The sequence below is a fragment of the Limulus polyphemus genome, unplaced genomic scaffold (assembly GCF_000517525.1).
Source record: "Limulus polyphemus unplaced genomic scaffold, Limulus_polyphemus-2.1.2 Scaffold3307, whole genome shotgun sequence".
Classification (NCBI taxonomy): Eukaryota; Metazoa; Arthropoda; class Merostomata; order Xiphosura; family Limulidae; genus Limulus; species Limulus polyphemus.
Window position 1 is genome coordinate 95488 of NW_013668917.1, and position 10732 is coordinate 106219.

A 10732-nucleotide genomic window follows, 5' to 3' on the forward strand; every position below is an offset into this window, starting at 1 on the left:
CCACATTCACTTTAAACTTAACCTTTATAACACACGCTATAAATCACAGTTATTCACTCACTTTCCTTACGGTGCCTACTGTTCGCTTGACTCAGTTATCTCTATCTTCAATCTATCTGCATATCTATCTATCGCTGGCTTTATTTGCCGGGCTTATATACTAAAAAAGAGGGCGCCTGGCAAACACTCGGACATTAGTGAGGTTCCTCGATAAGTCATGATCCTTCTGGAAACTCCAGCGCGCATGCTCCCAGCGTCGCGTGACTTCCGCTGTCGTAACAGTGGGATTGGGCGTAACATGATAACGCCCCCACGGCTGAAAGGTTGAGCATGTTTGGTGTGACTGGGATTCGAACCGCGACCCTCAGATTGCGAGTCGAGCGCCCTAATCACCTGGCCATGCCGGGCCCTAAAGGATAAGAATAATACTATTTTTCATGAAAAAGTGAAGAACTAGTTTCACTGTTCCACTTAATAATAACATAACAAAAAATCAATACTTCCGTTTTTAATGTGTATTCATTTTTTTTTTTCTGATATCTACACAAATTATTATTAACCCAAAGGTACATAAGAAAATATCAAAGTATATGGTCATCCCAAATGCTCTTATGAATTGTTATCATAATCATCTGAACGTGAACGAGGAATTTTCGGGACTTCCCTGGTAGGGGTTAAATGGGTTATTTAGATTTGATACAATGTTTGCTAGATGTTGTTGTTATTGCTTTTTTATTTATTTTTTAATTTAATGTGAAATTTCACAACATTCTTTCCTCCTCAAAGATCTAATTTTTGCAATTATTTTGATTTTATTTTCAAAACGGGGGGGGGGAGGCGTAGGCTGATTTACAATTATACTTGCTATAAGTATAAGACATTAGTATTGGACCTATTACATTTTTTTAAACACTACATTCTTTATCTAGTCTTTTAGTGATATTCAAGAATTAGAATAGTGTATAATAATATTCATAAATATTAAAGTTTTTAAAATCAGATTATTTGAAATGAAACAGAAAATGTGATTGTTAGTTACTCAAGGTCCTGATCCAGAATGTGATAAGAAGTGTGCCAATAGAGGATGGTGTAATCAGCAGAAAATCTGCGAGTGCCAAAAAGGGTACATGGGTAACTACTGTCGTACAGGTGAGTCTAAATCACTATATACATATATAATATATAGATATGGATTGAAAAGTACCAACTCAATAGTTTCCACGCCGTTTTGCTTTGTTTGTTTGAAGTTAATGGGCTATCTGTGCTCTGTCCAACACGGGTATCGAAACTGGTTTCTAGTGTTGTAAGTCCGCAGACATGCCGCTGAGGGGGCCACCTAAAAATAATTTAGGTTAAAATGGTATAGTGTAAAGAAGAAAAAAAAAAGAGTTAAAAATACAACGTGGTCTATGTTTTTCCCATTAAGTTTCAAATGAGTGTTTTTGATAACAATTCAAAAGTTTTTAGGTCAAAATGTTAGGTTAAATTTTTTCCATACATTACATTGTTATTTTACACACAGGTTTTGTCTTAAAATGTGTAATATCACGAATTTCGTATACAATATAGTACTATTGTAAGTATTTAAATGAGCTCTTTTACAAAATCAGCTTAATACTCACCTGTGCAAATCATTAATACATTTACAAAAACAAGTTGCTGCTCAAACTTTAACAATTCCTTCAAGAAGATGCAGATTTAATATTTAGTATAAACTGACTATTATATAGGCGGAAACTTAATTCATTATTTGCTTAAATAGAGAAACTTGTAATAAAAACCAATAACAAATCAGTCACCAAGGCAACAACATCCTCAAGTACAATAACTTGTAAAGGTAAACCATTGTACAAAGAGCATTTAGACTAGACATATATTACAAGAAAAAAGCATAGTAATGTTAAAATATCTAATGAACTCGATTTTAATTTCTGACAAATATGTAAGAAAAAATGCATTAAGATGTACATTATTTGTTCCTTTCATTTTGCTGAACCAATTTCAGAAAATTAATACAATTTCTTCCATGCAAATCTTTAGTAAAGATATAAAGTAAGCTTAAGTGGCACATTGTGTATTTTTCTTATTTCCTAGAAATAAAGTATTTTGGTATTTCAGAGTTAAAAGCAAAAATCAAATATATTACTTCAAGAAAGCTAAAAACAGCTGATAAGATTAAAGATGCAATTTCCATCACATGTTGTAACAGTATGTTAGCATTGTGTACACTGATTCATTGTTATATAATCAGTAACACATTTTACATGTGAGGCTTTGCGTCACTCTTTTGTGCTTGGTTAATCTACTTCATACCACTGAAGTGTGCAGATTTCATCTTATTTCAGCTTTGTGCTACCCCCAGTGTATGAATGGTGGAACATGTATTTCTCCCGGAGTATGTAAGTGTGCTGATGGTTATCAAGGACCTCACTGTGAGGGAGGTGAGTATTTTCTGTGATAAAGTAATTTATAGAGGCCTTAAAAAGATATTTTGTAAGCAGTTAAGAACCACATTATAAGGGGATACCACTAAAGGAGTGTTTGTATAGCAGTTTATCAATCAATAGAAACTACCAGAAATAACCTTACCATGTAATATTATAATCACATATTCCAAGTTAATTATCAACTATCTTAGAATAATGTTTCACTATCACCTTCAATCTGGACCTAACTCAAAAAAAGTAATATTATTAAAGATGTTCTTGTGAAGAATTGAAATCTGAGACCTGTTGCAGTTTTTGTACTGAAATTTGAGATTAGTCTCATAAAATAACCCATACATGTAATTTTTAAGGGTTGGAGAGTTACACTAGTTTACATTTATCTAAAGTATAATATACATGATCTTAATTACATGTATCTAAAGTGTTTAGAATTTAGCCCCTCTACCACAATTTTGTCACTATGCCCATATGATGGTTTTTATTCACGACTGGGTTCTTTTGGATTATTTGGTAAAAAGAACAATGGAAAAGAGCCCACTTAACAGTTGCAAAAATATGTTTTATTTCTTTAACTTCAAATTCCACAGCCAGTGTAACCAATGTTCTCCAATTGGCCTAACTTCACAAATAGACTATATCTAATGGATATTCTACGTACTTACAAACTTTATATCTATATTTTTCCTTAAAAACACAAATTCAGTATTCACAAAAAAAAAGAACAAACTAATTGACTGACAGTAAGTGAGGAACTGACTAAATCATGTAGTAGTCATGATACTATAATTCAGCTTGTCACTACACATTATGCTAGTTACTCATTAATTGTCTTTAACAAACTGGCAAACTATGTAGCTCCTTGTAACAAACTTAGTAATTCACTTTTTATATATGGCTCAAATTATTGCTTAAACTTTTACAGAAAGTAAGGCCATGCTCAGCATGTTACGTTAAACTTTATTCTGGCCAAACAACAATACAGATTTCAAGAAATATAAAGATTAACAAAATTGCCCCTTCCTCGGATTAATCTTATTGAAAAAGAAAACAATGGCACATTACACACAAATTCCATAATTAGCAATGCGTTAATTCTTGACAATTAAGAACATTAGCATTCATAAATCTAAATATTCCAATCATTAAATTATTACTGAAATATGTAAAACGTAATGTACAGACACAATTTTGGTTGGAAAAACACTTTTTTTTTTTTTACTAATTTGTTTAAATTGTTCCTGATCTGTCCAGTCACTTAATATTTTTGGTGTTTTTTTTTCATGACTTATGGTACAAATGTGGGATCCCCTCTTGTCCTTTATCATCACTTGGCATCTTCTCATTGGGAGTATTATCTTCAGGTAGATGATTGTGGGAAGTTGCTACTGGTTCTGTTCTTGATGATATATTAGAATTGATCATAGAAGGATCCTTGGACTGTTAAGCAGGTTGATTTACCTCTGATGGAGTCTTTGAATCTAACCAGTTGGCCATTCCCTTGCAGATGTACTTCAAAAGATGATCATGGTGGATGATCTTTGACTTGGACCACTTGTCTTTCTTAGTTCTATAAACTACATATAGATTCTTTTGAATACCATATAGGACCGTTTATAACATCTAATTAACTTTGGAGATAGTCCTGTCATGTTATTTAAGCTGCACTGTCTTACCATGTTACCATGATGTAATCCAATCTTATCAGCATTTACATCATAGCATCTTTTCACCTTATCACTAGTTGATTTATGTCTGTCTTGGGTAAAGTTATTTATGGCATCAGTGGTGTTCTTAATCTCTGCATACTCTGTGTAAGACTTCAATGAGTGACAGTCCTCAGGGTGAGAGTACAGAAGGTCCAGTGAAACTTTCAGTTATCCTCCAAAGATCAGTGATGCTGATGTGTTTCCTGAAGTTTCATGTATTGTTGCTATTTAACTCATGAGTAAGTGTAGAAGATCTTGATTCCATGTTTTCTGACAATCTTCCACATAAATGGTTAATTGATTTAAAAAACATACGATTATATCTCTCTACCATTCCTTTACAAGAGGGAGAAAAGACTATTATCCTGATCTCTTTCATTCCAAGGGTTTGACATATTTCCACAAAGCTGATTCAAAGTTCGATCCTTGATCTGGATGAAGTTCCATAAGCACCTTGAATCTTAAAAAATTCCTTGACAGGCTTCTTTGCTAGAGTTTCTGCTTTTTGATTAGGAACAGAAGATGATTATTCTGGGTGACTTCTAATTTTCTTTGTGTTAGAACTGTATGATGGTTTGCTGCTTGCATCCATCCATCTTCTTGCTTCACCTCTGGAGGCAGTTTCCAAGTTGCCATTATCAGATCAGATCGAACAATATTAGCCATAAACCAGTTTTAGTCAACATGTTACAAGGCTTTCTATCTGTGAATCCATTACCTCATGGATTGGTTTCTTTGAATAATTAATACAAACTCCTTAATTGAACTTTCCTTTTTAAGTCCAGTTAATATCTTTTTTATCCAGTGTTTGGTTAGCTCCCTGTTGCCCCTTCAATTTGTTTGGGCTCTGGGGCTCATCCTTAGGATATAATGTCCTTGTTTATTATTACTTCTTGATTCTTTACAGTCTTGGTTGTAATGTCCATGTTTTCCATGCTTATAGAAGTTTTATTTTCTTATCATCCTTTTGGAGTAGTTTTTATTTCCTTAAAACATTTGTCTGCAGTTTCTGGAAATATGCACTTTTAAAGTTTCACTTGAAAAAATGTATTGTTTTGTGATTTACTTCTTTTATTCTGACTTAACAGTTGTCTAATTAATCCTTTGAGCTCTTCTAGACCACCAAGAGGGAGAGCTGATATTTCTATGCTATTTGACTTAAAATCCCATAATCCCTAGATTCTACTTTCAGCTATTTATCTGATTCTAGTTCCATAGCCAACTGAACAATTTCCCTTAAAGATTTAAAGCTACTTTGATTTAGTGTAATTCATATATCCTCATCCATTAAGGCATTTATGAATTGGTTGTGTGTCAAAAATCTATCATTTCACATGGAGCATTTGTGTAAAATAATTAGGCTTTTAAACAATTTCAATGAGTTTGGCTAAGGATTTATCCTTCCTTATTTCTGTGCTTCTAAACTTTGCTTTAAAAACTTCCTTCTGATGCAACACTACAAATTCATTTGATACAGCAGCCTCCTAATGACTGGTAATTGTTACAATTCTCTGTTGGAACATTCTTAAAACAAGTCCCTTTAAATGAGCAGTGCAGCTCAATGAAATTTTGCTGTTCACTATTCCATCCTTTTAATTTGGAAATTATTTCAAACTGTACCTGATTTTCCTCTCATGGTACCTTTCTGGCTAGTCTGAGTTGCAATTGGGCAGTGTTATTAGACTGACCTGTTATACTCTGTAAATTGTTGAGGTAGTGGTATAGCTGATGTAGTCCAGGAAGGTCCTGAAATTATAGGCAGTGCAAAAATAGTGAAAACAGGTGAAGACCAAATGGATTCTTCCATTCCATATTGCATAGTTAATGGAGGTTTAGATTGAAATTCTTGAGTGGGCACATAGAGGTTTGGCTGATTTGATCCTTGTACTTGCTAATTTAGTTTCTAGATGTTTTATTGTATAGTTGGTGTCCTTTTGTACATTCTAAATGGCTTCTTCAATGATCATGGTGTTATAATCCTTCTGTGCGTAAGTCTTCAATTTATTTGTTATAATCCCTCTGTACATTTTATATGGCTTCCTCAATCTTGTCTTCTTCAGATTGATTTTTGTTCATAATTCTTCAATAAAATTAATGTCTTATTCTTGTAACTCCTCTATTAAATTCCTGTTTCTTACTATTAATTTTCTGGATTTCTCTATGATCTTGATTTACCATTCTTTTTGTCTTGATCATGTAATTCTTTATTCTTTTTTTTTTCTTGTTCTTCTTGATCTTCTTTTGTATTTCAGTCTCTTTCTTTTTAATCTATTTTTCCACTGTTTCAACATTTCATTAAGTTTTCAATCTTGCTTCGATCATGTATTTTCATGTTGAAGTTGAGTGTGGATTATATTTTATAAAAATACTTCCACTCCTAACTCCAGTGCTGTGATGGTAACTGTTGTTTACCAGGTCCTTTTGGGCTAGTTGGTAAAATTCCTCTCCACTAAATGATAACAAAAACATTTTACTTCTTCAACTTTGAATTCCTTGATAACTAACTCTCATCAATAAGCTTAGTTTTACAAATAGACTATATCTAATCACAATTTCACTTATGTACTAATTTCATGGAAACACAAACTCAATATTCACAGTAACTAACTAAATGGCTGACAGTAATAATAATAACTCACTCTAACAAACTCATTAACTCACTGTGGCCTAACTCACATCTTCCATCTGACTCGAGTTGTTTCCTAAGTTTTAGTGAAAGCTCCAGACACTAAAGCTACATACATTACATTATGTTAAAGTTCCTTCTGACTGACAAAAACAGAAGAACTGATGAACAAAGCTGCTTACTCAATAACTCACTCTAAAAGACTGATTAACTCACTCTAGCCTCACTTCATTTTATATCTGGCACAAACTATTTCCTAAACTTCTAAGAAAGTTCCAGACATCATATTTTGTTAAACTTCCTTCTGGCTAAACAAGTAAAATACAAATTTCAAGAAACATCTGTGTTAATAATGTAGACTACAACAGTCTTTTAATAACTTTGCTATCAAGTAATATAGCTTAAGAAATTCATCTGAAGAATTGAACACTGACGCAAGTATCAACTTTGTACTATATTGGCTTCACTGTTAGGTAATATCACCAGGGAGATATTTACTAAAAACTTTTACTTACTGAGGTAAAGACCGTCAAAATAAGAGTCAAAACAATGTATTATAGTATAGGTACTCAATAGGTGTTTCATTTTAAGGTGAGATCTTCAAACATACCCACTGTGACAAACCAACTTTACACTTGTTGTCAGCATCAGCCATGACTGACTCAGTAACAATTGAGAATATGTTGGTAAAACCAAATAGTTACATTTTCTTTGAAGGAAGATATCTAAAGGATGTACAAGACATTAAATACCAAAGAACAATAAATAATTAAGCAAATAATGTTGTGGGATGAATACTCACTGGCAGAGTGTTGCTGTTCATAACAATAGGCTATCCAACACACTGGACTATCAGTGCATCTAGAACTCAAAGCAACTAAATCAGCAGCAAATTGTGCATCTTATTCTCTATCATGTGTCAAGTAACCATAACTCTGATCAAAATAGATTAGTACATTACATAGTAATTACATGGTTGCAATATAAAACAGTTTACCCTACAGCCTCAGTGAACCACACCAATCAGATACGTTTGCATCATATGGATTATTTAAATTTAGTTTATTAGAACATCATAAACAACTATTGTGTTTGAATATTGTAGTGAATGTGATGCTGAAAAATGTACCAGGTGACTCAACAGTACCTGTGGTATTGATAATGATAATACTGACCAGTGTATGGAAAAGTGCCATTCAAAGATTTATACAATGTTATATTGTGTTATTAAGAATTACTGTACTGGTGAGATCACATCCATATTACTTTTTTTTTAATTTATTCCAAAGGTATATGTCGTGAAAAGTGCCTTAACGGAGGCAAATGTATCCAGAAAGACAAGTGCAAATGTAGAAAAGGTTACTATGGACCCCGCTGTGAATATAGTGAGTACAAGAGGTGTAAACTGTCAGTTTTTTTAGAAAACTACATGTCTGAAATGTGAAAAGCACTGTCTGCATGTATATATCATCAGATTAGCCAAACAAGATACTAACTCATTCATGCATAAGAATGTTTTACTGTATCCAAAAGTTTCTGACATTATCACAAGGGTATGGTTAGTTTTCCATAATGAAGTTGTGCTGGATGATGAATTGGCTATTAAAAACCAACAGCATATTGGTTATTTTTAGCTAAAATAGCAAGGTCACCTCTTGTAACCATTCTTCGACTCTAGAGGGGATGTTTTTTGTTAGTATAGATGCCATTTACCCACTATTGTGGGGGAAATGCCATTTTTCTTGCTCCTGTCTGCACTTTTATTTGTCTTGAATAGTAGTTTTGGAAAGTTTGAATTTTACTATTTTATATTTGCTGTTGTAGTCTAACCCTGCTTGTAAATATACAGGTTAAACATAATATAAAGGACAATTTTATTCTGATTAAGAAATTGTAGATAGATAGTTTGGTTGATTCTTTTTATTCAAAGACTAAAAATTTGGCTGTTATATAATATGAGTAGTTTATGTAATCTGATAAAAGTAATGTCACAGTACAAGACTCTTAAAAGCCATAAAAAACAACAACCAGTAATGCAAATACAAATAATTACTTTTAAATAGATTTTTAACCTTCTTTTCTTAAAGTGTGCATGTAACTCTGTTATTTTTGTTAGTGATATGCATGTGACTGCCTCCAACAATATTAAAACACCTTTTAACTACTGTTATATATTGTTCAATCAAATCAATACACTCATGGAGAATAGACTCTCTTAAGTTATGCATGAAAGTCAATAAGTAAGTGAAAATAATTCTTGTTCTTAAAAAAAATGTTACTTAAAAGGAAAATGCTTGATTTCTTTTAAACAAAACTTATAAGGTGTTCAAGATACAAGTTGTTTCTATCCATAAGTATATGCACGAAAACGTGAAACTTTTTTTATATCACTTCCAAGAATTATTATATGCATATTTTTGATTCTGCAAGAACGTTTGAAATAATTAGACTGAAATATGCTAAACTTCAGAAAAGCATTGCATTATCTCTTTGCAGGTAAATGTACAATACCTTGTTTGAATGGGGGAAGGTGCATTGGAGTCAACCAGTGCCGATGTAAAAGGGGATACTCAGGTGGTCAGTGTGATCAGCAAAATAAAAGACAAAAGGAAAGAAGAAGAAGACCAAGTGAGTTTAAATTAGTTAAGTATGACAGAATATATATGTGGATGTATGTACGCATGTGTATGTATGTATGTATATATAAAAACATGACTTGATTGTACAGAAATTACTGTGTTTTGGTGGTAGCTTTGAAAAAGAGAAATTCTGTTAGACCAATTTCTCATATAAACTTTCCATAAACTTAGGGTTCAATCTGTTGCTTTGAAAGATATTAATGAAGTCTTCTCAAAGTGACTCTACTTTTGCCCAGGGTCATTCCCATTCAATCTTGATTTACACTGTAAGAATGTAGGACACACTGCAGACTTAGTAGAAACAACAACATTCTTTCATTGATAAATCATATCTGAGTCTGTCAATAACTGAATGATCTAAAACAATGAAAACGGTTACAAGGAGAAGAAAAATTTTTTTAATATTCTTATCATTTCTTTTGCTTCAGTTTTCTTGTCCTCTTTTGATTGGATTCTAGTGTTTTTGTATGATCTATCTTTCTGACTACTTTACCTTCAACAGGAACCCCATTGCGACTGCATCCACAACACACTTTTATTTCTTGCAAACATCATACCTTCCAATACCTCATGTAACTGTGACTAACGTAAACATAACCTTTGGACATTTTCCAAGGATATAGTTACTAGTTTAGTACTGAAAACAGGTCTCCTTTAGGTAAATTACTTTGCAAAACACAATTGACTTTCATTACAATCTTTTACACAAATGGTGGTGGGGGGGATTAATTTTCACATTAAGATTTCTCTGCAAGAGGTGAAGTTATTAGCCCAAAAGTTGCATTGTTCAAAATCTCTAATACTAAATTATGGCTGAAAGACAATTTGAGTGCTTATTATCATCTGCAGATATTGTAACGACCAAAACAGCTACTATAATTTATGTACAATCAACTTCATATTTTAGGGCTTAAAAACTTCAGCACATAATCCTTTATTTCTAGATTCTGGTGAAGAAAAAGTCGGAGGTACTCTACAGATTTCCACATCTAACTTAAGTTTTCTTTACCCTACATATTTTAAAGAAAAGGCAGCACTAATTTTAAAGAGTATCACACTATTTTTGAAAACTTCAAATTTTTAAATTCTTCCTCCTTGTAGATTCTGTTGCAGAAAATGGAGCCAATAAACAGTTTCATACCTAACATAAAAAATTACGTTTTAGTTTCCTTCTAGGATTTTCTGAAGTCAAGACAGAGCAAATGAAAGTATTCTTTATAATTACTTTGTAGATTTAAGAGTTTCCTTTTACTTGCAGTTAGTGGATTAATTTTGTTATATATAATGGGAAAAAACATTTATATATATATATAT

At 32.5% G+C, this 10732-nt stretch overlaps 1 protein-coding gene and 1 long non-coding RNA gene across 6 annotated transcripts in view; one reads left to right on the top strand and one right to left on the bottom strand.

Moving 5' to 3' along the window:
• Positions 1-1319, bottom strand: part of LOC111088200 — a 17399-nt gene extending 16080 nt beyond the window's left edge. For both annotated transcript variants that reach the window (XR_002612805.1, XR_002612804.1), the window contains exon 1: positions 1205-1319. This is a non-coding gene — a long non-coding RNA (uncharacterized LOC111088200). The remainder of the gene's footprint in view (positions 1-1204) is intronic.
• Positions 1-10732, top strand: part of LOC106469106 (protein shifted-like) — a 66370-nt gene that overhangs the window by 46364 nt on the left and 9274 nt on the right. For all 4 annotated transcript variants that reach the window (XM_022397528.1, XM_022397530.1, XM_022397531.1 and 1 more), the window contains exons 5-8: positions 1036-1149; positions 2346-2441; positions 8069-8164; positions 9276-9407. In XM_022397528.1, coding sequence (XP_022253236.1) covers positions 1036-1149; positions 2346-2441; positions 8069-8164; positions 9276-9407 — 438 coding nt within the window. The remainder of the gene's footprint in view (positions 1-1035; positions 1150-2345; positions 2442-8068; positions 8165-9275; positions 9408-10732) is intronic.